At 43.8% G+C, this 26,092-nt stretch overlaps 6 protein-coding genes across 6 annotated transcripts; 4 read left to right on the top strand and 2 right to left on the bottom strand.

The window, feature by feature from the left end:
* Nucleotides 1–451: 451 nt before the first annotated feature.
* Nucleotides 452–3,280, top strand: VTN77DRAFT_958 (uncharacterized protein; the record flags this gene model as incomplete). Its single annotated transcript, XM_069426202.1, has 1 exon — nt 452–3,280. The coding sequence occupies one exon, from the start codon at nt 452–454 to the stop codon at nt 3,278–3,280; it is 2,829 nt and encodes a 942-aa protein (XP_069273194.1).
* Nucleotides 3,281–4,546: 1,266 nt separating this feature from the next.
* VTN77DRAFT_957 (uncharacterized protein) lies at nt 4,547–5,107 on the top strand (the record flags this gene model as incomplete). Its single annotated transcript, XM_069426191.1, has 1 exon — nt 4,547–5,107. The coding sequence occupies one exon, from the start codon at nt 4,547–4,549 to the stop codon at nt 5,105–5,107; it is 561 nt and encodes a 186-aa protein (XP_069273193.1).
* A 1,659-nt stretch (nt 5,108–6,766) lies between these two features.
* VTN77DRAFT_956 (uncharacterized protein) lies at nt 6,767–8,441 on the top strand (the record flags this gene model as incomplete). The annotated part of the gene is made up of 9 exons (XM_069426180.1): nt 6,767–6,871; nt 6,942–7,058; nt 7,136–7,146; nt 7,245–7,284; nt 7,382–7,392; nt 7,466–7,573; nt 7,661–7,816; nt 7,880–8,341; nt 8,399–8,441. The coding sequence occupies 9 exons, from the start codon at nt 6,767–6,769 to the stop codon at nt 8,439–8,441; spliced, it is 1,053 nt and encodes a 350-aa protein (XP_069273192.1).
* A 6,718-nt stretch (nt 8,442–15,159) lies between these two features.
* Nucleotides 15,160–15,743, top strand: VTN77DRAFT_955 (uncharacterized protein; the record flags this gene model as incomplete). The annotated part of the gene is made up of 3 exons (XM_069426169.1): nt 15,160–15,179; nt 15,392–15,556; nt 15,611–15,743. 3 exons carry the CDS (start codon nt 15,160–15,162, stop codon nt 15,741–15,743), a joined length of 318 nt encoding a protein of 105 aa, XP_069273191.1.
* A 1,326-nt stretch (nt 15,744–17,069) lies between these two features.
* VTN77DRAFT_954 (uncharacterized protein) lies at nt 17,070–18,367 on the bottom strand (the record flags this gene model as incomplete). The annotated part of the gene is made up of 9 exons (XM_069426158.1): nt 17,070–17,075; nt 17,144–17,149; nt 17,200–17,449; nt 17,511–17,651; nt 17,698–17,758; nt 17,809–17,973; nt 18,030–18,115; nt 18,170–18,204; nt 18,260–18,367. 9 exons carry the CDS (start codon nt 18,365–18,367, stop codon nt 17,070–17,072), a joined length of 858 nt encoding a protein of 285 aa, XP_069273190.1.
* A 3,124-nt stretch (nt 18,368–21,491) lies between these two features.
* VTN77DRAFT_953 (uncharacterized protein) lies at nt 21,492–22,717 on the bottom strand (the record flags this gene model as incomplete). Its single annotated transcript, XM_069426148.1, has 4 exons — nt 21,492–22,248; nt 22,324–22,330; nt 22,399–22,531; nt 22,589–22,717. 4 exons carry the CDS (start codon nt 22,715–22,717, stop codon nt 21,492–21,494), a joined length of 1,026 nt encoding a protein of 341 aa, XP_069273189.1.
* Nucleotides 22,718–26,092: the final 3,375 nt, after the last annotated feature.

The following is a 26,092-nucleotide window of genomic DNA, read 5'->3' as shown; positions in this document are numbered from 1 at the left end:
GTATTACATGCTAGCTAGCATAATAAATTTCTTCCTTGCTTCCACTCTTTGACCTTTGGTCACCTTCCAGTAATAGCGATGCTTAAGGTTCTTTCTCAGTTTCCCTCCTCACTCGAACTCGAACTTGAACGATCACTGAAGTGGTAAGGCTTGCGTCTTCAACCTTCCTAAAAAAATATGAAAAGAATTTACTGTCAACCATTAAAAAACAGAACCTCTCGTATATGGTAGTAATCATGGAAACTGGCTTTCTTCTATGGAAGGGTATCTACCATCGGGCAGCTTTCTTGCTGCAATATAGGAGCAGTAATTATTTTAATATGCAGACAGTACTACCGTACATACAACGAATCTTGCACGGGATATAAGATGATTTTCCATGTAATCTCGAAGCATAACTCCACACTGTATTGAGGTCAAAAAGATCTGGATACGATTTCCCCCCTCCCTTATGAACAAAATTCAACTGGCACCAGAGGATATTTCATTCATTGAGCAGCAGTTGCTGAAAATCCAGACTCTCGTCCAGAGTGTCAATGATGATGTAGACTCGCAACTGGAGGCTGCAGATTTAATTGCGACCAACAACTTTGCCAGACAAGAAGGAGGTGCAACTTGGCACTTGAAGAAGAACACCGATAATACCAGTCACGCATCTGCTGATATAAAAACGCTGAGGAGCATGAATCTTCTGCAAGATCTAATGAATGCTTATCTTCGCGAGTCCGCGCAGCTGAAGCGGAATCTCTTTGAAGAATGGTGGAAGTATGTGGTGGATAGAGACCGTGGATCGGACGAAGAGAAGAACAAAAGGCGACAGACAGCCACTTTAAACGTGGCCGCGATACTTCAACGACTCCAAAAGCTCGGTGCAGTTGGGAAAACAGGAAGTCTGATAGACCAAGAACACAACGCGATCAAAACACTCGGTGACTCGATTCTATGTGAAGCTGGTGTCAGACCATCATTCTTTTCCCAGAGGGATCCTACCTTATTGTTTGCCGGCATCCCATCCGGTCGTGACAACAAATTGACTGGCAAACCTTTACCGGTCCGGATGAGCGGACAGGAAGCCATCGGTCAAGAGGATCCTACGAAATACCCCGACCTAACTTCCTGGTTCCAGGACATAGAAAGTATCGGGAAGGATCTGCATGGCAAGATTCCTCCAGCGCTGGAGAAGCCGGTGGTATCACTCCTTGGGGAATCACCTTGGCTCTCTAAACGCAAGCACGGTTCTGTGCCTCCATATGGGTTTTTGAATGATGGTGTCTGGGATGGCAATCAAGGGTGGTTCCCACTCTTCTTTGAATGGACGGTGGAATACTATCACATCCCAAAAGACCTGTGGGACTTTATTCCCCAGGGACCCGAGGCCAAGCTACAATACGGGATCAAAGCTGGCGTTCATCTCTCCACACTCCCAGGTATCCAAGAGGACTTCAGGATTTTGTCCGGTCGCTCTCCAGTCCTCCCTCAAGTGTCATCGTCATTACAGACGTCTCTTAAGCAACTCTTTGCCAAAATGAACCCTGATGAACTCGACAGTATTCTGAGCCAGGAACAGCGTGACACGTTGCTGGAGAGTGTTACATCGTTGCAATACTTCTCTGCCAACATGGATGGATTCACGGATCAACTGCTTACAAGAGTGCGTGGAACACACGTTCAACCCAACAGCCTTTCAGAGGGAGGAACGCTGCAACCCTTGGCCAAGGCACTGGAGTTGGGGTCAGAGATCGGCTTGGACCATGATTCCATGTCGCTCATGGACTTTGGGTCACCTTACACTCCATTTGCAAGTCTTATTGATGTTCCTGCTGACCCAGCAAAGTTCAGTCCTTTCAAACCATGTACACACGGACAGTTTCGTTTGACCAAACTCGTGGTGGTTGATAAATTTGGACAAGTCATTACCCCAGTCAACCTACTGAATGAGGCCGAACCAACCCCGATATTCCCTTGCTTAGGGCAGACATACAGCCTGGAACCCCTGCCAGATGGCACAGCCAATGCCATCTTGCACCGGACCGACCAGATGTCACAATTTGTACAGCTACCATCAAGCATCAACCAGCCCGCTCGTGTGAACGCAGATTTTGTCTCATTCAGTACCCAGCAAGGATGGCGACCTGTGGACGAATGGGAGAATCCCGTACGTGGTTGGATCGTCATGAACTTCCCCGATTTCAGCATTCAAGTATTCGACCAGGAAGGACACTTCATCCGGGAATTTCAGGTCATGGGGTCATCATCCACTACCCATCCATTCAAGGCAGTGGACCTTCAACCGGATGCCAATCCCCTCCTCAGTGGTGTGATGAAAAGACTGCAAGATCCTGGTTTCCTCCAAGGTCTCTTCACGACGCTCTCAGAAGCCGTTGAGACCGTGACGCACCTACCTACCGCTTATGCCGAATCTATTGTGAGCATCTTGGGCAAACCGCTTGCTCTTGTTGAGATGGGCTTCAGCCTGGAGTTTGCCGATGCTCCGTTGGTCAACCAGTCCACCATTTCCCCAAACCAAGGAATCCCTTCGGAATCTATCACGGACTACGAATTTTCGATGAAATTGGGTGACATGGATAATGTCTTTGACGGCCTCTCCGGATACTTTGAACTCCAGCCTCAAGATAAATCAAATGCATCACCACCGACATTCAATTTGAACTCATTCTTCTCCTACTTCACTTCTACGCCCGTACCCCCTGGAGATCCAAGTAAACCAATTCCCGGGCCCCTTCACATGAGGCCATACTATATTCCGCCCAAGGACTACGACGACAATCCAATGGCATATGCAGCTGCTCACAACTCCAAACGACATGTTATCGCAGCATTGATTGATCCTTTTGTTCCCGTCCATGCCTACACCCAACTCCTCCCATTGAAGACACTTTCTCTGCCACCGTGGGTCATCACATCGGGCATTGCTCGAGTGTCCGCATTCTTTCGTATGGGTCCACTGCTTATACCGGGTGATGTGCCACCCTTCTGCTCCAGCAAGAAAGTCGATCACGACTATAGGCTGGATGAGAAGAATAAGCCCACGACAACGGGGAAAATTGCGGTCCCCACATTCTCAATGAGTGACTGGGTCTGGTTGCAGCCCTTCTTGCAAGATGGAATGACCGACACGGAGTCTAATTTTGTGGACCTGGAGTCGTTGCCACCGGCACCAAGATGGGAGCCGATGCCGTACACTGCTGTGGAGGGTTTCTTGCAAATGAAAAAGCAATTTGCAGTGGGGAAGGACGATGTACCAGTTGTTGATCATTGAAATGATGCCAAAACCCAAGTTTAAAAGGGAACGTGTCTGCCCTGTATTTTCACCCTACCTTTTCTGAGACAGTGATGTTGTCGTGGCTTGATAGTGTTTATGCCCATAATAATGTGTTAAGGAGGGTAGAACCTAAGGTGTTGGTTTAGTAGTCTGTAATAGCACCAAGTATGATCTATTCTCTAGCTAATAGACTAGGTTCCTGCGTCCTAACGTAATCTATAAGCGAGCTGGTAACCTACCCCAACACGCGACGCGTTCAACCAATTTTAAATCAAAATGTCTACACCACAAAGCAATCAAAATGCCTCTAAAGAAGGCAGAATTCTTCTTGCTATTAGAGCCTTTCAAAATGGCCAATTCTCTAGTATTAGAGCTGCTGCTCGCGCATATGATGTTCCAAGATCAACTTTAACTACGCGTCTTCAAGGTCGAACTGTGTAACGGGCAACGCCCCGTTGACTGTATATTGCGGCTGTTGGCCGCAATTAGCTAACAACGTGTAGCAAACAACAGGCAGCAAACGCATTTCTTGGTGCCAAGATGCTGATCATTTCTAACTGTGGTTACATTTGAGTGGGGTTATTAGGTAGCCCAACTCAATCTTTGAAGATAATTACTTATTTAGTGTTACGCACTCCTTCGACTTCGAGTCGCAACGGCTTGGTGTAGGTAGGGAGGCTTGGGCTTCCGTAGGTCAATCGAGAGGGTTCGCACAAGTATACACGATACGGCTCCGTTGAAGTAGAGCGCCTACCAAGTATGTATACTCAGTAGTAGGTTAGCCTGTTGACCTGCCAGTGTATAACCAAGTAACAATATGTTATTGAGCACGGAGAGCTAAGCTATCTACATGGTAATGAGCGTCCTTATATAACCTAGTCTTCTGTATACCATCCCATATACCTTGTTGTGGTATACCACATGGTATGCTGTATACCCGCCTGTATACCATCTTGTGGTATACCTCATGGTATGCCGGTGGAACGTTCTTCCTTCCTTATCACGTGATCAGAGATAGCCTTATCTCCTGCCTTGCGGGGTATCGTCTCGTCATGCGAGGCTGTGTTGGACAGGTTAGGGTTAGAAACTCAAAAATATTTCAAAATCCACCGCGATTTCGCATACAGCCTGAAAAGTTCCTACGAGCTTGGCGTTCCACCGTTCCTCCTGTGCACTATCTGTTGCTTAAATGATTGTCTGGATCATAAGGACCACAACGGTTGCACACCACTTTCATACGCAGCAGCATATGGGAATGCAGCAATGGCGCGACTGTTACTAGATACCGAAAATGTTGAACCAGGCTCGAGAAATAACCTGGGCCAGACCCCGCTATTATTAGCAGCAGAGAGTGGATCAGAGGAAGTAGCTAGGCTATTGATAGATACATACCTTGTTAATCCAGACCATATGGATAATCGCGGTCGGACGCCACTACTAGTTGCAGCGAGCAAAGGAGACAAAGCAATAGTCAGACTGCTGCTTGCCCTTGGCAACGTCAACCCTGACCATGAGGATCATTTCGGTCGGACACCGCTATCATATGCAGCGGAAGGCATATTTTTTTTCCCAGGAGAATTTGTTGACACATGCAACGACAACCGGAAAGAACATGAAGCTGTAGTCACTATGTTGCTTGCCGTCGACAGCGTCGACCCTTATTACAAGGACAGAAGTGGCCGAACACCGCTATCATATGCGGCAGAGAATGGAAATGGGGTACTGGTCAAGCTGTTGCTTGATACCGGACGTGTTGATCCACACTGTGAGGATGTCTTTGGAAAAAACGCCGCTGTTATACGCGACAAACAATTCACACCATGAAGTGGTGAAGCAGCTTCAGGCTGTCTAGCAATAGCTGCCACAATGTCATGACATTGACGCCTGTCTGTTAGATTACGGCCGTTAAATTCTGATTTATCTCAATCGGATTCTCACCATCCCTTATTTTGATATATACCCTAGCTATTATAACTCAAATATCATGTCTGGCGAGGAACATGAGTGGGGAGCCCGCCTGATGTATTGATAATAAACTATATGGAAATATGGAGAAGAATACGGCAAGGAATATGGGCAGGAGGCCACCTGGAAAGTAGATAATAAAACCTTACGAGAAGTAAGGCGAAGACTAGGGCAAGGAATGTGGGTAGGGAGCCTTGCTAGGAGCCAGATGAGAAAACCATGTCTATTGTACGTAGGCCTGAGGGACAAGAGTCCTGGAATAAACCAGGTATTTTCACTTGACGCCGGTCGAGCGAAGCGAGACCTGTAATTTTTGTATCAATTGATGGAATTTTTTTTGGCCGAAAGAAAGGAGCTTACCAACAATTGATCAGATCATTTTTGGGAGATTCAAAGAGGTCTTAACTATTTCATGAGTTGCTTAGGTATGCGCTGGGACTAGCCTCAAGTATTTATTCATTGTAATTAGTTAAGAGAGGATAAGGTATACATTTCGAGCTCTTTACATTCTCAGATCTATTGTTTATACACTATATGAAAAAGAGATTATTTGTGTACGGAGTGCCTAAGAATCATTCTCCCACCATGGAAAACCTGACATTCACATTGAATGGTGTAGTCCCAGCATGAAGGCATTATTGCCCTTTGTCAACCCTAATATGAAGATATAATTTAGTGTTTTAGAGAGTTGTGACTTGGATTCCGTCTTCCTGCCCCCAGCCCTATTCCATAAAGATTGTTTAACATGTTATGGATTATTCTAGCCCTAAGCCCTAGGTCTAGGCGGTGACTCCGACTAGTACAGTACCCTAGTGGATTTTCTTAATGAAGGTGCTAACGTAGCCTCTAGATCGCCGCAATAATTGCCAATAATAGGCCTCCGAACCATCATGGACTATTATGGGGACTAACTAGATCCCTGTAGTTGGTAACTACGCCCCATGCTGGCTCAATCAATTCATTTCCCAGTGCATATTATTCTCGACAGGTAGACACTTTATGTATTTGTCGTCGCTAAGTCTCTCCAATAGGAATAGATTTCGCCAGCCCTAATGTAATCATCATTCCAAGTCGGGGGTTAAACTGCGATGATCCTGGATCCGCCACAAGTTGACGCTGGCTCCACTTACCCGAAAACCAGGACGGTGTCCCAGTCTTTGCCAATCTGGTCGTGGTGCAGAGGGGACTTCAGACTGGTACGAACGAACAAAAGGACGCTGTCAGTTTAGCAGATTTGTGGTCAATGCAAGTTCAGTTAGATCAATTGCTAGGAACTAACTAAACTAAACAGGGGGGTGTGATGTGGCCTTGACTCCGACTCGATAAATAAAGCGTTAATTTATTTCCCCCGCCCCTCCACACTTCCGACACTTCGGTCCGTACCTATGTCGGGTGACAACATTCTTATCTTTTTGGGAATGTCCTGTATCACATCAAGTACGCAAGCCTCAGTCAATCAATTATTCACAGCTTAACCTGCTTCAACTGCCCTTGATAATTACAGATACATATTGAATCATGCCAGAGACGAATACGAATACCCGGTCACCGGGAATTTCCCCGACGCAGCCCGCAACCGAGACAGAGACATACGCGAACGCCAGTGCAGAGATCGTCGCAGATGTACAATTACCTTCCTTCCCTCTCATTTATTGTCTCCAGCGAAATCCTGCTGATTAAGAATTTTATTCAGGACGACTCCAGCGTGTACGCAGAGACCGAATGGTCATCGTCAGACTCAGCGTCCATCGCGTCCAGCGTGATGCATTATCGATACGAGAATGGTCGACGCTATGATTCGTACGGTCAAGTAAACCATCCTCGCCCCAACCCTCGTAGAGATCCCTTTTTTTTTGTTGGTAATTTGCTAACCAATTGAACTCAAAGGGGAGATATATGTACGTTACAGACTATCCTATCTATCTATCGACATGCGATGTTAGGTTTGAGATCTGAATCAACTAACTCATTTGCAAACTCGCAAAATTGCAATAAGGATGCCCAACGATGAATGGGAGCAGGACCGTCTTGACCTCGTACGTCCGTCTGGACTGACTCGTCTCGTTTCCAGGTAAATTCAGTTTAATTGGGAGGTACTAATAGTAGGTATATATCCGCATTATATACGTCTAGGTGCACCACATGTGAGCGGCCCGACCCTATATGAGTTCTCCGAAAGAAGTAATGTTGATTCGGTCTGTCGATGCATTCCTCCAGATTCCTGCTCTTATTTAAAGGGGAACTATTTATCGCGCCTATTGAGTCGCCGCAGGCCATACTAGACCTGGGGACGGGAACAGGCATTTGGGCTATGGATGTGGCTGAGTTAGTTGATCTTCCTTCTTTCTTTCCAAAAAAAAAAAGCAAAAAAAAAATAAAGATAAACCGGACGCATGCTGACAACACGGCTAGCAACTTCCCCTCCGCCCGTGTCATCGGAAATGACTTGAGTCCAATACAACCTCATTATTTCCCGCCAAACCTGGAGTTTCATATCGGTGATTTTGAGGAGGATTGGGATCACCCTGCAGACTACTTTGATTTCATCCATGCGAGGACCATTTCGGGGTATGTTGAAAATAAAATAGCCACGATGTTATACTAATGTGATATGTCATCTGACATGACCAGTTGTGTTTACGACTGGCCCCGCCTTCTACAGCGGATACTGCACCACCTCAAACCAGGCGGCTATTTCGAGATCGTCGAGGCCGCCTTCTGGTCGTGGAGTGATGACGGCACTCTCAAGGACGACTCCCCCTATATGCAATATATCAGGGACCTGAACGAAGCAGGCGAGAAGTTGGGCCGGGAGATGAACGTCGCGCACAAGTTGAAGGGCTGGCTGATCAACGCCGGATTCGAAGCCGTCACCGAGAAGGTCTATCTCCTCCCGCTGGGCCCCTGGCCGAAGGATCCCCGACTCAAAGAGGTGGGGAAGTGGGAATCGATTGCCGCGCCGGAGTCGGTCGAGGCGTATGGTCTGCGTCTGTATACGCAGATCTTGGGGTGGAGTGTTGAGGAGGCTCGAAACCATCAGGAACGGGTGAAGAAGCAGCTCCGGGAGAGGTCGCTGCATGCTTACTGCAAGGTGTATGTAGTATATACCTTTCCCCTGTTGATATCTTTTAGTCAGCTGACTGTCACCAGGTATGCGGTTTACGGGAGAAAGCCTAGCCCGACACCAGGTTAGAATGTGAATTTCGTTCCGGTACATGCGAGAGCGGTGCAGTAGAAGTCTCTTGGACGCGATTAGCCAAGTGGTCCTACCATTCTTATCGATTTACTTTTTTCTCCCCCTCATCTGGAAATTGGCCAGCGATCACTCCACTCGAGAGCTCACGGATATGACTTCACTTCAATTCTTGTGTCCGGGGCAGTCACTTCTTCTCGGTTCCGTTGGCGTAGACCTGCGCTGCTCATCTGTATCTACTGTATCCAGATCATCTTTGCGATGTATGACGTGAAGCTGGTGATCAAGGGAATGCTATATATAGATAGATATACAATTGGTGACGGAAGAGGCAGGCTTAGGAATAATGAAACGGAAGTTTCAACTTGTTGGACATACAACTAATGGATCTATTTTTTTTTTCACTTGACGGTCCATTGAGCCATTACAAGCATGGTCATGATATAGCTCCTTGACTATCATAAGTCACTTTCTGTTGGATTTCTATTACATACGACCGTAGGATGTGGAAAACAGGGCTTCCCGTCTGCTCAGCCGTACTTAAGCCACACTAATAAGCGCGGTCAATTGTCAGTACTGCCCTGAATTCATTACTGCTTCAAGTATAGCAGTCGCGCAAGTAATGGGTGAATATAGGTGAGCATGGGTGAGTAAGGTGATGCCTTAGAAACATGAGGGTAAGCAAGGTGATTTAGGGGCAGGGCTGCAGGCACTGACTGAGAACATGGGGCCTCAAATAAGATAAAAGGGCATGTACCTGCTTAAGTGTTCTTTTCCTTGATCCTTTTCTCCTATTCAGAACCTCTTTACTCTGTTTTATTAAGCAGGAGTCAACTAGGCCTAATTAGGCAGACTAGTGACCCTACTTATTAAGCTAAAAATATTAGTTAATACTTCTTTATATTGTTCATATTAAAGAATCCACATAAGTTGCAACCAAATAGTAGTTCGTATCGTCTTATTGGTAACTATCTCGCCTTTAGCTGGCAGGGTTAATATAGTCATATCTCCAATCAGAAATCTATATCTAAGAAAGTCTGCTGCATCTTCCCAAAAGAGGTCACATTGCATCTGAATTAGTTAATATATGTCTGAGGGACTGGAGATTGTGTCTTGGTCCTCAGATTGCTGTAGCTCTAATTTTTCTGTATCTTACATTTGTGTTGTAGGGTATGCATTGCATAGCTCATTTTGAATAAACTAGTTAAGGTTTGGAGTTTCTGCTGTATGATCTGCAATATCCTAAGCACCTGTTATTTCTTTTTACAATTGGTGCTAGGTCTTCCTATTGCCGGTAGAACTTTTCTTTTTGATGAAGTATCTGCAACAAGAGGAAAATGAGGGATTTTGATTGTTATACAAAGGAACTGAATTGCTTTAAAATTCAGAGAATTGCATTCTGGTCTAGATGTGAGCCAATTTTGACTGCAAGTCGATTCTGATTGCAAGCTGCTTTGGAGGCAACTGCTTTGCCGTTAAGGATGGATCTTGGCTTAGGCGCTTGATTACTTCAATGGAGCTGTGGTGATCAAAGCTTAATGATGCTTAGGATCGAACCTTAGTCAGGTAAGTCATTTCGGGGCTATCCATAGTAGGGACGAACGACAATAGCCATTCCTTTATCAAGCACAGAATTAAATGCTGTTCGACACCATGCGGGACAGGAACGACAGCCATATTCTATGGGATGGTATATGGAGCAAGAAAAACACAGCAATTGCAGTAAAAGCCAACTTGCAGCAGGCCCTTTCTATGAAAATTGCACAGAGGAATTGCCAAAGCCTAGATAAAAACTTGCAAATAAAGAAACTCAATCAGGAGCCTAGCTTTATCAATTCTTTCTACTAGAACCAAGTTACATGAGATTTAAAGCCTTACAAAAAAAATAAAAATCCACTACTGACATTACACTAGTATATTCAATTTCAGCCTAGTACTCAGAGAATCAGAAGTAGGATGTACACTTGTGGCTGTTTGAATAATTACTTGGATGTTTTATTCAATGGAAAATCAAAAATTAAAGTCATAAAGATAAAAGCAGGAAAAGGCTATAGTTGTCACTCATATTTATTATGAAGACATCCCAGAATAGTATTCTGTCCTTCCCTAGATTCATCAGCATCATCAACTTCCAGTTCTGATTTTGGCTTAGCATATACCATTAGACATGCAGATGTATTGGACTTAAACTGGTAGAGCATTATACATAATATGCTAAGTGGTTTTAAGTACTAGGTACCTAGACTTACCCAGAGAAAAGGATGCTATAGTCTGATGAGGTTAGTGCTACTCATGCCCTCACTATTATATGACTTAGAGAAGATCTTTGGCTGTTACATTTGACAGTACCTTATTGAAATCCTCTACAAGAAGGCTCACCATCCCTTTTCTAGTTGTTACATCTTTAGTATCCAGCAAATCAAAGGCAATCCTGCAGATAGCTTGGATGTCCTAAGAAAGACCTGGCTGGTCCTTCTGTTCATAGATCATACTATTTCTAATATTTACTGACTTCTTTAGTAGTAACATGGTAGAGTAAAATGACAGCACCCACTAATCTGGACCTGTCCTTCCTCCATCATAAGGACATTATTGCAAGTCAATTTGCAATAACTAATACCTAGTTCATCATGAATATATACCAGGCCATGGAGGATCTGTAGTCTCCATTAGATAGTTCTCTTTCCCTCTAACAAACAGTATCAGAATAGCAGAGAGTCAGGACCTCTTTGCAAATAGTGGCGACCTCTACTTCACCAATTTTGAGGGGGGACTTTTGAATTTCTTTTAAGGAAATACCTGCTTTTTCATAGATGAAGAATGCTGAATCACAGTAGAGGAATACATCTTCCAAGTTAACGAGATTCTTATGGGAGATTCTTTGCAATACTTTCAGTATGTACCGGGTGCCACAAAATGGAAGGCGAAGATAGGCTCCTTGACGAACTATCATGACATAAAACGTATATATGAAAAAATTCATCTATGAGAAGCTTTTAGTGCGTTAATACCATATACTGGTATATGGGAATCATTTACATTCCGATAACTGCAATATGTCATCGATTCATACTGCAAGGAGGTCAGCATCCTGAAGCTCTTGCAACATTGATATATATATAACTCATATAGAGGGCAGGAGATGACCCACTATCTGCAAGAAATTTACCAAAAGTGGTTGGTTCTTTTTCCTGGCAATGTGGCTGCTAAGGTTAATGCTGTTTCTGTCAAACTTATAGAGGGAATGATGCCAAGCTATTCTATGGACAACCAGGACTACATTACTATGCTCATGAATGATGGCTATCTATTTCCTAAATTGATGCAGGAAGACAACTGAGAATGCCTGTAGCAGGCCTTGCTAGCTGTTCCAGGGAGGATTTTGCCTTTACACCTCTTCTTCTAGGATGTGAACTACTCTGCTGCCCTGCTCATGTCTTAAGGGACCTTCAGCCTACTATATTCAAAATATCTATTAGGAGTATCTTGCTGAATTATTGGGATGACAGGGTTTTTGATGCTAGATAGCACATCTAGGAGTCCAAACATTAGTTTAAAGATGTTCCTATAATATATGAAGCTTTAAATAAAGAAGTAGAGGAACTAGCCACCTAGATGAGTTTTTTTCAGCTCTGGCTGGTCTCCATTTAACATTTATATACCCTTGGAGTGGGAGGAAGAAAAATCAAGAGGGAATATAGCCTCTTTTTAATTTATAAGGAAAACCAGAGCTATATAATGCTGCTGAAAAGCTGGGCTTCTAGTTAGATGTGCCCCATCAAAAGATAGTCAAAGATCCGAATGTTCTGGCATTTTAATATGTGTTTAAAATACTCTCTAACAATACTGCTAAGGTCAATCTCCCTAAGAAAACTGCTTATCTAGCAAAAAGGTTCTGGGAGCTCTGCCCATAGTCCTAAAGCAGCTATGAAACAATAATGACTCCTGCTTTTACCTTAGACTCTGATAGCAATAATGCAAGCTGTTAAGCTGGTTAGACATAGAGAGAAAAGTACCAGAGGGACCAGGGATTTTTCTTTCTTAAATATATTTATGGTCCCTACCAGCAGGCTAAATGATACCGGACTTCCTTTGCTGTAACACAAGAAATATTCCTTACTTTCTTTGGGAGGCAACCACTCCTTGATATCTTAACTTAATATGATCCTCCTTCTGATGAGGATTTCATCAGATCTCTGGTTAAGCTTCAGCCTCATCCCCCTGGAACCCTAGACTATACAGAACTAGAGCCTGACTCTGTTGCGGGCTAAGCCCATATTGCTGACTCAGCTTTGCTCTCGTCTTCTGATTGGTCCATTTGTTTTAATCACATGACTCCTGTTGATACAGCTCGCGTGCCTTTCTCTCTCTTCCTTCATTTCTTCCTTCCCAGCGAATCCTTTTTATGAGCTCCTAGTTTCTAGACAGCAAGGCTTTGGCCCTTCACAGACTCCTCTGCAGACTGTATAGAGCTGGAGTCTGTCATTCCTTCAGATCAGGCAATGGATGGTGTTGAAATATCGGCTCCCTTAACTGCTGGATTTGAGGATGACTGGTATATAGCCCTGCTTGCAAAAAGGTCTGAAATATCTATCTATTACAGTGCTGTAGAAATCCTATATTATGGTACCAAAATGGCAACCCTTAGTTGATTATTTTCTTTATATTTGATTCCTGAGTATACTACAAGTTCCTATGTAATGCAGCATTCGAAATTAGGTCTGCACTAAATGACCTTGCCAGACGTCACCTCTTGAAATTAAAGAAAATCAGGTGCAAGCTCTAGCCATGAGGATCTGTTTGAGGAGGCACAAAAGGCACAGCTTTTATTAGTAGGTCTGAGAGCCTTATTGACTAAGGCATTGAACTGAATGGTCTAGATTGGCCAATGCTTACTAGCGACTTCTCTTATAGCCAATCAGTTCCTGTCAACAGAACTCGGGTGCCTCCCAAGGTGACTGATGTGAAACTCAGCTGATTTCTTGAGTAGGTTTACAGGACTGATCTAAGCCCTACACAGCCATAACTGTTAGTTCCCCACTCTCTATGTTTTTTTTTTTTATCTGTGTTTTTGGAAGGTTACTAAAAGAAAATGCCATACATACATAGTGTTCCCCCGAATCTGAAATTCATTATTAATGACTTCGAGGGCAAGTGGGTGTATGAAGATAGAAGGCGCTTGACTTCATCCACACCTGTTACCTGGCAGGCTCTGTCAAGGACTTTGGCAGGCTGCTGAAGCAAGCATACAAGTTAAGATCCTTTCCCTTTCTAATAGAGCCTCTATTAACTGGACTAGGTGGACTACTCCTGGTGGATTGGTTGAATTCCAGGCCTGGGATGTCCATATGTACTCTGTGGATGGTTCGAGTAAAGGCACCTCGATCAAATAATACTATAAAGTGATCATTGATGGCTTCACGAAGGCTGGATATGTTATCGGTCTGGGACTGCGTCTGGAGCAATGGTTCTGCGAAGCTGGTTTTGAAGATATTCAATACCGAATCCCTATGGGAGCCTGGCTTAAGGATAAGTATTATGTATGAGGAACAGCTTTCGCAGGATTTCTGAGTATTGCTAATTTGATCTTTATTAGCATAGAAAACCCCTAGGACTTAGAATATGCTGTAAACTGAGTCTGGTTTTGAGTCGAGTGCAATAGCAGTGCTGACAAGACATAAGGGGTGGACTAAGGAGGAGGTGACCATCCTGGTAGCTAAGACCAGGAGTAATATACAGAATCCCAGTATCCATGTGTTTTTTTTTGACTTATAAGTTCTCTTTGTCCAAGCATATTTCCTGGCTCTAACATACCTTTCTCAGTTATGTTGTCTATGGTCAGAAGCCTGAGAGTAATAATACTGAAGCATAAAATGAAACTAAGATGGTTATGAGAGGTAGTCAAAAGCTCTCCATTTGTATCTAATGAATGTGCTTGAGCATTACTAGCAACTGAAGTCATTTATACATAGCCTTACAGTAGTAATATCTGGTCCTACTGTTCTTCCAGGCAGCACACAGTGCGCTGCAGTTATTATAAATCTAACTAATACCAGAGATGAACACTGGCTATTCTATAGTAAGTAAACGCTGTCTAGGTAACTTATTGATCATTATTGTTCCCTAAGTGATAGCCTCAGTAGATGTCTCTAACATGTTCTTACAGCTAACATAGGCCTAGTTTATCAGATATAGGGATAATCAGATATTGGATAAAGTGTCCTGCAGAAGGTAAGGCACCATATCCTTATTGGAAGAGGTAAATGTTGTCCAATCTTCTTACGATTTGACACTAAACTCTGGCGACCTCTTATTTTAACCAATGTAACCCCGTGGAAGTCTCTAGTTGGTCTTATTGAGCATGACATTGTTACCCGTTTATCCTAAATACCCAATATTTTGGGCCCCTAATTGAGAACTGGTAATGCATATATGCAGGGTCAAGAACATGTACATGTACTTGCTGCGCCGCAAGGTTACATCTATGCAATTACCCTGCTTATCAGACTGACCATAAGAATTGTTGTTTTTTCTCTTCTCTGTTCTTCCTATTTTTCTCCTTCTTATTCCTTTTTTTCCCTCTTAGAGTACTATTCCTGGAGACATTCTCCTGAGAGCTCATAAGACATGCCTCGAGTGCATTACAAGGTGGAAAACGATTAATAGCAGGCAGCCTTAACACCTTATCTTTTGTTCTAGGCCCATTCTCCACTTTAGCATGCATCGCGCTAATACTAGGTATATGACAGGTCCCACTTTCCAAAGTTTAGCCTTGCATTGGCGATCCTATGTGCCGCAATTGTCTTGCGGCGTAGGTATACTGCTGTGTTACGACGCGGAAGAGTCGGTTCTCCACCTTGCTGGAGTGGTCTATTGATCCGGTATAAACGAGGAGTTGAATGACGCCCTCGTCATCGACGAGCAGTCTCGCGAAATATCTTTGAGTGCAGCGTCAGGCTGGGCACCCGTAGCGAGCCCACCAACGTGGACCTAGACAGGATCTCGGCCAAACTGGCGGACAGCATCCTGGTGGTGCGTCTGTCTAAGGTCCCCGTGGACCCTGAATGGCTCAAAAGGAGACTGTCTGTGGAGGCATTAGACGAGAAGAACAACAAGTAGGCAACTGTAGACGACGAACTGGACGAGTCAGACACCATGCACGTGGATAGTGAGACAGAAAAGGGCGATTTCACCGAGGATCTCGACACCACTGTAGTGGGTGAAGCCACTCCCACACAGGCATCAGAAGATGGAGATTATGACGAGGAGGGCAAGGAATACGTCAAAGTGGACGTCGTGTAATCGACCTGTTCAAAATCTCGTTGCCTTCAGTAAAAGGATTTACTAGAAAGTAGTTAGGGGTCATCATGCCTAAGGGATTTATTGAATTTAGTTTGGTGTCTTTTCAATTATGTTATAATAATATTGATAATTGGGGGAATCTCTTCTTGTCTCCTTTTTCTTCTTTTCACCGTTCATTTCGGTAAGCGAATTCCATAGGGAGTAGTTAGTTAATAGCTGGACAATTCTTCCAGACTTCCTGAATCAGTAAGAACGTGATCGCCACTGATGGCATAACCCATCATGTGTCTTTTTTACGTCTTCTGCGTATGTCTCTTCTCCTGAGTAAATTAGGTATTATTTCTGCAGGAGGATTACCCGTTAGTCGCATTTCCACCTGGCATGGGTCTCCCGCGAAGAAAAGTCATTGATCCAGTCACATGAATACGGATTCGCTTCAGAATCCCCGATTACAATGTTGATGCAAATCTTGAGGGATCATAATCATTCGTAGCGAGAGGCCTTATCTCCTAAAATAATACACCCTCGTAGGCATTAATAATGAGAGAGACCGGGTTTGTAGATACAGTGTGATCAATACTTAAATGTCTATTTTTATTTCCTGGCCAAGTAATCATACTTGAATTGAGATAAATGTACTGATGAAACTACTGATGAATTATTGTTGATATCTGAAAACGGACTCCAGGGGATTACCTAAGTACATTAGTACCTACCTTGCAGTCAGGCAGCAATACCTGGAACTGGGGCCCTTGCGCATTTCTACATCAATCCATCTATTTAGGGGATCTGGTTGTAGTTGCTGTCGATCAGGTGCCGACGAATTTCCTTTGTGGGCGTCTCTGGGGCTTTTTTTTTTTCATTTATTTAACTATATTAATAGCGCTGACTCATTTGGGTATCTCGTTCCTAGCAGAGAATGGGTTGGAACTCTCTGCATAGCGACATGTATACTAATAGTCTGCTAGATTTGGTAGGAATACCAACTAACTAACAACTCAGTTCAATCTCTTTGGGTGGAAGGAATCGCAATTTGTAAATTGGATGAAAGATGAACGAATGCTAACTAAGAATGAGAGGTGTTAGTCCAAGTAATATCTTGATGCACTCTCTTGCAGTGCGGTTCACTCGGTCGACTCGGTTGACTCAGGCTTCCGACCATACACAACATAACTGTCCAGCAGTTAGTTAGATCTCATGTTAAATATAGGGAGATTCTGATCAGAGGAAGCAACTTACAAGTCAAACAGTCCATGGATCTTAGAATTTTTGACATCATTGAGAGCTCCTGCTGCAAGAACCTCGACTTCCTCAGGTTTCCATGACTCAAATCTTGTCAACACAGCCATAGCAGCTGCCCTAAAGCCTGATGTGGCCTGCAGTAGCATCCAAGTTCCAACTTTCTTCTGCAACTTAAGTCAGCAATAGTTATATCTAGGAAACTGGCTTCACATACATAATATGGATCTTTGGGCCAGGCCCCCAATGGCACATAATACTTCTTCACATGGACATCCACAAACCCTGCTTCACGGAACCATTCTTTGAGGTATGGACCCGGTCTTGTAGGATACCCTGCTTTTTCAAAAGCACTGAGAACTTCATCATAATACCTCTCAAGTGCTGTGCCCTTAAGAGATCCATCCTCAGATTTCACCTGTGCATCCCAATCCTGAAATTCGACCCAGCCACCAGGCTTAGTACAGCTGATAAGCAGGTCAGTATAGCTTCAGCAGAAGCAGAAGCTAGATAGATAGGCAGCCTTACTTGAAACATTGCTTCAACAACTTCCTAAAATCCTTAATAGAGCAACATAGATAACGAGCATGGATAAAGTCAAATGGATTATTCTCATATGTCCATTCAGATTCAATGTCATCAACAAGGAATCTCAAGTTTGGCGGAACCCTATAATCTATTAATATCCATTATGCAGAGAGAGGTGCTTACTAACATGGATGGTTGAATAGGACTCAAATCGTTACCAATAACCTCAGCAGCGGGGTACTCATCAGCTGCAACATATGAGTTTCCGAAAATATATGCATTTCATTAAATAACTTACCAAAATCAATTGCCCAAATCCCGGTCCCAGTAGCAATGTCAAGGACTCGCTGTAGCGATGGTCCAATAGGTGCAAAAAATAGTTTCCTCTCCATTATTGTAAGTGTCATCTCATGAACCATATCTAAGCGATCAGCCTCATCCTCATCATTGGGGAGGAGATAACCTTATAGATGTTAGTCAGACAGTATTCTTTTAGTCCTTTAAGAATAGAACACTCACTGCCATCGCGGTAAGCATGGTAGCGCCTGCCATTCTCATGGCGGTAATTCATAACTGAAGAGGTTAAAGAGGCGCTGTAGCTTGAGCTAGTATATCTAATTAGTTGCATGACTGCAATAAGGGCAAAGTCTATTGCTTACAGCTCGTTTCCATAAGTAGAATCATTATCAGTAGCCTAAGATCCCATTAGAAACCACCATTGTTATGGAACACATTAGACTTTTATAAACCTGAAGATCCACTTCGACAGCAGCCTGAACATGATGATTGTCTTGTCCAGTGGGCTCGTTCTGTTCATTCTGCGCTGCAGGCTCGTCCTGTGCCGTGGATTCTGCCATTGTCAAGTGTTGGTAATATGCAATATGCAGTAAGAAGAAAAGCTTTCTGACAGAGCAGAGTCAGTAGGGAAATGAAATTCAATTAGACAAATGCACGAGATGCAATTGTGGGATTTTAAGAAAGAGCGCCTGGTAGTTGCAGTACTCCTCTTTATAAGCAAAGTGCCTGCCTTCAAGCCTTAGGTGGGCACCAATCAGCTTTCTGTGGATGAGCTGTTCAATAGCAGCAACGGCCGTTGTAATAAATGCAGTTCAACTGCATTAGTGTCATGAAAGGGTCAGGGGTATTGACATGCACAGAACTGAAAATGGAAACAACCGAAAATGGAAACAAGCTTAAAAACGGACGTACTTCCGACTGGTCAAGGAACATCTAACGTTGCAAAGACGAATTTTTAAAATTATGCCATTAAGGCACAACTGAGTCAGGGTATGAACTGTTTTGGTGGCTTCTCCGATGTCAGCAGGAAAAGAGTACTCTGTACAGAGTACTAAGCTAAGAATTGTTGTCATGGCACCTTTTTAGTTGAGTGGAGAATTCTCTGATATCCGATAGGTACGTACTGTAGGTCGTGGCTGCTCTGGTGGGTATGGAAAATAGCCGGATAATGACAGGCCCCCAAGATAGGGGACCAGGGTGGTAGGAAACATGACATCCGCGGACTGTTGAGCGTCAGTGGTCAGGTTCTCCAAGTGTGACTTGTCAACGTCGTGGATGCAGGTTCTGGTGTCTAGATGCTGACATGGACTCGTCAGTCACAATGACTCCCGAGTGACAGTAAATGAATGGCATTCAGTGTCACGGCTCAGTCAAAATGAACGAATCAGAAGAAGAAAATTTACGAAGACTGTGGGAGGTGTTCGATGTAATATTGAAGCGACGCAGCCCTTTCATAATTAGGAATACCACATGTGATAGTCACCTGACCATGTCTTTGATGCATACAATATAGCAATGTGTAGATAGCCAGCTAGATATGTGTAACTTCCAATTCCTCTCTCCAAGCTCTTCCTTCCTCTAGAGTTTGTTTTGTGTCGATAAGACAGACGGAGTCAAAGTCAGGGAAGTCAAACCCATGTTTGCCTAGTGCCGGCAAATAAGCATCCTCTGGACAAGTAAATTGGCGTTGCAGATATGAGTTACCTTGTTTTCATAGCTCTGAGACCGTTATGGTGCTAATTTTGCAGGGGCATTTGCGGTCTAGATCTCACCACCAGTCTAACTCCATATGTTGTTCTTCCATCAAAAACTACCCCATTTGGGGGTGTGAGTTGGGCCAGTATGTATATCAGTTTCGAATATGAAGAATCGACTACCTGATATAGTACCTCCCCCAAATTGAATGGTCGAGTGCCTAACTCAGTCCATAAGCTTAGGGCATCCAGCTACTGAGGTAGCCTGTAGCCTGTAAGGGCTCACTGAAAATAAACTTCATATGCACTAAGAAATCCATTTATTATCCACTTCTTGGTGTCTGTTGTCTGTTGCAGCCACGCAACTAAACAAATCAGGATGTTAGCTTAAAAGCCATTGATTTAGCCATGGAATGTCCAACGAACCAGATGCGAGCAATCCAAGTAGACCAGGCTACTTGGGACAAATATGACAAGGACTGGGTCTACTGAGTGCTCTCGGATCCTGAAGAGTATGGAGTACAGCAAGTAAGTCAAGGCTAACTGTATAGCGATTTGACAATCGTTTGCGGCACTGAGACATTTGCAGTTCGCCGATATTCGTTGCATCAATTCTTTCCGCCAAGCACCAGGGAGCATTTTGCTTTCTGATCCAACTGATGGAATTGATATGCTGTCTGGCGTTTTATGGTGGCCTCTTGATTTGCGGCCAATAGATATACAATATAAGTTTCATTAAAAGGTTCCTCAGAGCAACCCAGAATTCCGGTAATAAAAGCTTGCCGTACCTGACAGATCTGGACATAGACATCAGCGCCTCTGTTCATAACTCCAATTGGTTGTACTCCCCAATCCAATGTTTCGACAAGTCAGATTTAGTTTGGAATTGGTTAGCTCTACTGTATTCTTCTTGATGCGAACGTAGCTGGACGGGACTGCCTTCGGCGGTTCGCAAGTCTATTCTTTGATTCCTTCAATCCTGCCGGAGACACAGCAAGCAGAGTCTCTCCTAACATTGTCCGTGAAACGCGTCTTGTAGTCATCAGCCTTTCGCATACTTCCTGCTGAGGCCCAAGAACTAGTTACTGGGCCTGAGCATACCACGATCATCATCTGACAAGGTAATAGCATCTTTTCCCTCCTTGAAAGTCCAATCAATTTCATTTGAGGATCCTGGTTCTTGCTACCAGTAGAATTGTCCAATTGATCTAGTTGGCATTGTAATCGAAAAAAGCATACGTTTATCACAAAAGAGACAATGCGCTTCTCAACAAACCAGTAAGGGAACATGTGCAGTCTACTACGAGAACAGGGACTCAACACATATAGAAGTTTTTTCTGCAAAACAATTGGGACTTTCACTTTCCATTTTAGGCCCAGGACGGTGCTGCTTTTTGCTCACTGGGCAGATCTATAAAGCACAGGCTGAGCTCATATTCTTTGTGGTCAGCTAGAATATATAGTTTGAAGATGAAAATTCTATAACAGTACAGTTATTAATAAGGTAGAACAGTGAACCGGTAGATAATATTATAGCAGAAAATATAAAGTCAGTAAATATAACAATAACTGAGTCAAACAGAAGAACCATTGAGTTTCCAGGCAGTTGATTGAGTGGAACAAAAATGCCCGATTTCCCAGGTACTTCTTGATAAGCTGTAGATGGACTTAAAATGCTACAACTTCTGTATTTTCATTTTTATTACATAGACGCCTATAGAAATTGTTTCAACAATAACAATAACAAAAAAGAAACAACGATCTCCCTTAGAGTTTTTGCAGTTAATAACTGACATGTGTTGACAGAATATCAGTGCCAACTAAGAATATCAATTATAATCTCCAAATATTTTAAACGCCACTGATCTTTTTTTTTTTCATTGGTCATTCAACCTTTAGACATAGGGCAAAAGTTAGAATAAGAGAAATAAGAAACGTTAATAAAATTTTCCTTTTTTTACCCTCTCCCTCCTTTTTGGGCGACCAGAACTTATTCTTCATATCTCTTCTGCCATTTTTCCGCTCGTTGAGCCCGCGCTGTTTGAGGAGATTCTTGATGGTCTCGTTGTTTTCGCTTTTGGTCTTCCTTTTGCTTTCTTCTCACCTCTGCCTCCTCCAGAGCCTTGCGTTTTTCGCACGCCTGAATTATGGCTCTGTCTTTTCGATAATTTTTAAGAGAATCTCTCAGTTGACGCTCTAGCGCTTCCAGAGGCAGCTTGTCTTCAAGCTCCCCAAATTTCAGACGGAAGTTTTTGCTAGGGGACCAAGTGCCCTGGAAGGGTTTGATAAACTTGCCTTCTTGAAGAGGTTTGCTAAGGGAAAACACATAAGTCCATAAAGAGGGAGGAAGTTGTGTTGAGTCTGGATGGCATGTTTCTCTAGTGCAGAACCACGTTTTAGCTGTAAAGGTTCCCACGAGCGAATGGTTTCCATGATCCTGATCCCACCTGACGATATGGGCAGCGAGGGCATTATCAGTTGTGAAACGTTGAAGAATCTCTGGGTCTGATAAGCCCCAACACGAGTCTTCTTCTTTGTTGTTATTTTCACCACCTTGCTCCTTGATGTCAATCGCAATGACCAGCTCAGTGATGTTGTCGGTTCCATATAACCAGGCCTTTGCATCTTCGAGCAGGTCTTTCCTGGTGGTTGAGAAAGCAACTTCAAGAACTATCAAGGGAAGAAAGGATTCATCGTCCTCGATAGAACTGTCGGGCGCCTTAAGACTTCCTCGATATTTACCGCTGCTAAGACAGAAAGCCAGTTGAACATGTTAGTAACTATGTTGGATTAATCATGTTATCCTGGCATCTGCTACTCACTTTTGTCCTGATAGGTCTTCAGATTCATGCTATCTTCTTTGTGAACCTTGCCTATCATCTTTCTAAACCAATTACGAATGGCATCAATTGTCTCTCCATGCACAGGGCCTTGTCGCGCCTTAATGATGATGCTTTCAAGGTAGGCATCGTATTCAATGCCGCATAGGTCGTGCTTATTACTCCAGATTGTAAATTCCTCATGTTTCACCTTAGGCATCTATTCAGTCTGAAATCTTCCCTTGATCTGAGATAATTCATTACGTACCTTGAATTTGTTAATTGCCATCTTTCCAACAATCGTATTCCGCAGAGCCTCCACGGTATCCCTTGTTAGGTTCTGAATTGATTCAACCCCTTCAAGGATGGGATCGATGGTATCCTGTTGAGGATCCATGCTGCATACCTGCAAAAGATCTTTGGTCTTGGGCCTTGCTTGTTTGCACTGGTCATGATTGAGGAGAGCGGCCTGTGAGTCTTTATCAGTTCGTCTAAGGGTTCAGACGTGGGATTGGTCTTTGTGCCAGAGCGAGGGGCCTGAGGAATTGGTTTCCTGATAGACTTGAAAGACCTGAAAGTGTTTTGGGGCTTGACAGGGGTGGGTGGCAGAGACCCCGATGCATAACTCGACTGCTGGCCATTCTCACGAGTCGACAGGAATGCAGGAGGTAAAAAGGAGCAAGTTTTTGTGTCACCAATGACCTCTGCCATTGTCCCTTAGCTGTTACTGTAAGGGATCTAGGACCTTGGCCAAAGATACCAATATGATGAATTTAAGTCCGGGAATTTGTTCCGCAACTGATGGAAAAGAAGAATCTATACCATTGGCCTTCCATTGCAGATCTTACGATGGCAAGTAATAGATGGGTGAGGTTATATATCTCATAATCATACAGCTCTTGTCTTTCTCTCCTTTTATTTATCTTACTGGTCTGTGTATACCGATAGAAAGCCTCCAAGCCTGGGAAGAGCTGCATATGAAACAGAGAGCCTGCTTGAAGGGCTTTTTTTTGTTTTCAAAGAGTAAGAAACAACTCTAGAATTACAAAAATAAAGACAGTGTTCATGGAATAAAGAATGGCTTGAACCAACTTTCTCACCACACCGGTCAACATGTGCCGTCCATGTATCCACATTGAATAAAGAAAAGGTCCTCTTTATTCAAAAGCCCTGTAACCTATAGGTATGATTCCCAACATCCCTTTCAAAAAAAGAAAGAAATCTGGTCTGGACCAGTCCTGGAACTGAATCAAGACATTGGGTGTGTAATCAACCCAGGCGCTATTTTTTCCTTCTCCAGCATCTGACAGAGCCTACCAAGAGGATACTTACAATGATTGCAAAGGAAGGACGAGAGATGGACCATTCATCAAGAAAAAAAGGAACATTTTGTCACCTAATTCTATGTTGCTCACACGTTGCTCACACCAGTCTAGGAAGCCCATATTGACATGACTAGAGTGCCCATCAGGAATAAGAAGGTGGTAATCGCGTGCATTCCGAGCTTTTGCTTTGGTATGGCTGTCAAATACCCTTATCAACCACTCTTTACATAAGCTGTCATTTGTCCAGCCGGTCGGCGAGGTCGCAAAGAAGGCAGATTGATGGTCTGGATCGAAATCTTCAACCCTGGAGTCCAGGATGTCGCCTTTTCCTCCTTGATAGATCAGGAAAGGAGGTAAGATACTGAGATCCTGGCATATGAAAGCGAAGACTGTAACCCACTGGCTATTGGCATTTTGACCTGCTCCGAGGAGCTTTCCACGCTGATACTGGTCCGAATTGAAGACTCTTTTTGTCTTATTAATTTGACCAATGTAGAATCCCTTTTCATCCATGTTATAGATTTTGTGCGGCTGGATCCCGAATTGCTGGATCTTTGACCAAAGCTTCTCATATTTAGCTAGGAATATAGTGAAAATGGGACAATTTACAAGCTCGAAATAAGCAGTATAGCGTTAAATATTATCTGCCCTTTTTCGGTTTAAATGCTCTCCTTTTAGGTGCTTTATTCCAAGCTCACCAGGGTAGCGCTTGATGAACTCAAAGACCCAGTTCTTTCCTGGCCACTTTTTGTCTATGTCAAAGGCAAAATTTCGGGCTGATAAGCAGATTATCCAGAAGATGGAAACATTGCTAAAAGCTCTGAGGTGTTCCCTAGTCAGTCCACTGAAAATCAGGCTGAGGCATCCCAGGTCTCAGATCCTCTTTTCTTCCACATACTGATGTATGACCTTGCCAACTGTCTTTTTTATTAATGGGCTGAAGATCCTTGAAAAGAGGTACTTTTATGAGATACTTCTGCAACGGCTGGACTGCAAGTCTTTCTACTTCGCAGCTAAAGAAGTATATCATTTAATACCACAGTATTACAAGGGGACTGCGGGAAGTAGTGATTTGAAAATGCTGAGAAACTCAGGGACCCTCTCAGATGATCTCTTGGAGCAGGTACCTAACTTTACATGTGACCTTTGCATCAGAATAATGGATAAAAGACTTTTGCAACTATGGGGGTCCCTGGTTTTGAAACTCTCAATCAACCTTCCAGTTTAGCATTGTGCATTCTCACATCTTTTTCAGCACGTTTTAGCCTGATGTAACATAGTCCCAGCCAAGGGAGTACCAGCTTGGGATGGTTGGTCCTTGTTTACCCTTATTTCAAATAGTAGGAGTTCCTAAGTCTTGGGGGAAGAAAAGCAAGAATGAGGTGCATAATAAGAGAGACCGGCATCCGATGGAGACAGCCCAGCTGACCGAAAGGAGCAGGGATGTTGAATATAAAATCTCACAACCACCCATCTTCGTCTTCTTCCTCTCCCTCTTTTTTTTTCTCTTTTGTTCCAACAATATTGGTGTCAGAATGGCTATTACATGCCGCAAGCATCGTGAGACCTTCCTCTGAAATTCGAGAGCCCTTCAATCTAGGACTGTCTTCTCTTTGACAGACTCTGTACCTCAGTCTGCTCCCTACAGAAAACGTGTCTGTCAATCTCTTCCGTCTCTGTTAACTCCAAGTAAACAGTCTCGGCTTCGAGAACTCAGGCGATGTCGAGGATCATCCACGTTGTATCCCTTCAGCAATGTCACTAGACTCCAGCGCCGTTTCTGGTCATGATGATGGTGCGGCTCCCTCTCAGGACCACAACGCTCGCATCAGTGAGCCCAGTCGCTCCATCGGAGCATCCCCTTCCTCTTTCCTCAGTCGAGCACGTGTCTGATGTGCAATGGGAGAGACAATGACGTCGGGCCCCGCATCCCTGTCATCGGGCTTATCTTTCAAGACTTGCAACTGGTAATATTTGACGAGGGAAAAACTGCCCAGGTTAGGGGCGGCCTTCTCACCATCCCGTTTGAGGTCAGAACTATGACAGTAGTTTTCCTAGGACTCATAATTTCCCAACTCCTTTCTTGCTTTTGCTAGAGCAGCAACGAGACCAAAGCGTGCGGCAATGAACATATTTCGACTCTGCATTACCGGTAACACTCGGAGTAGAAGGTATTGATTGTACTTGATATTGGATATTGGAGATGAATAAGAGGTGGAGGTGGTTAAGTCATTAAGGTCATGCCCACATGCATGAGTGCGGTAGTAGTGGGCAAATATAGAGGGCCTCACATGAACAGGGCAGAAAAGGTAATTCGTCCCAATGCAGAAGAGAGCGTCGATGAATGCGTCTGTAGAGCATGTCATAACAGACAGAATCTTGCAACATCGCTCCAGCTGGTTAATCTCATGTCTGGCCGTGCTCGGTGCCCCCGCCATCCCGGTGGC

This window comes from Rasamsonia byssochlamydoides (genome assembly GCF_041956645.1).
Source record: "Rasamsonia byssochlamydoides strain NRRL 3658 unplaced genomic scaffold VTN77scaffold_111, whole genome shotgun sequence".
Taxonomy (NCBI): domain Eukaryota; kingdom Fungi; phylum Ascomycota; class Eurotiomycetes; order Eurotiales; family Trichocomaceae; genus Rasamsonia; species Rasamsonia byssochlamydoides.
This window is presented reverse-complemented; position numbering and strand designations above follow the sequence as displayed.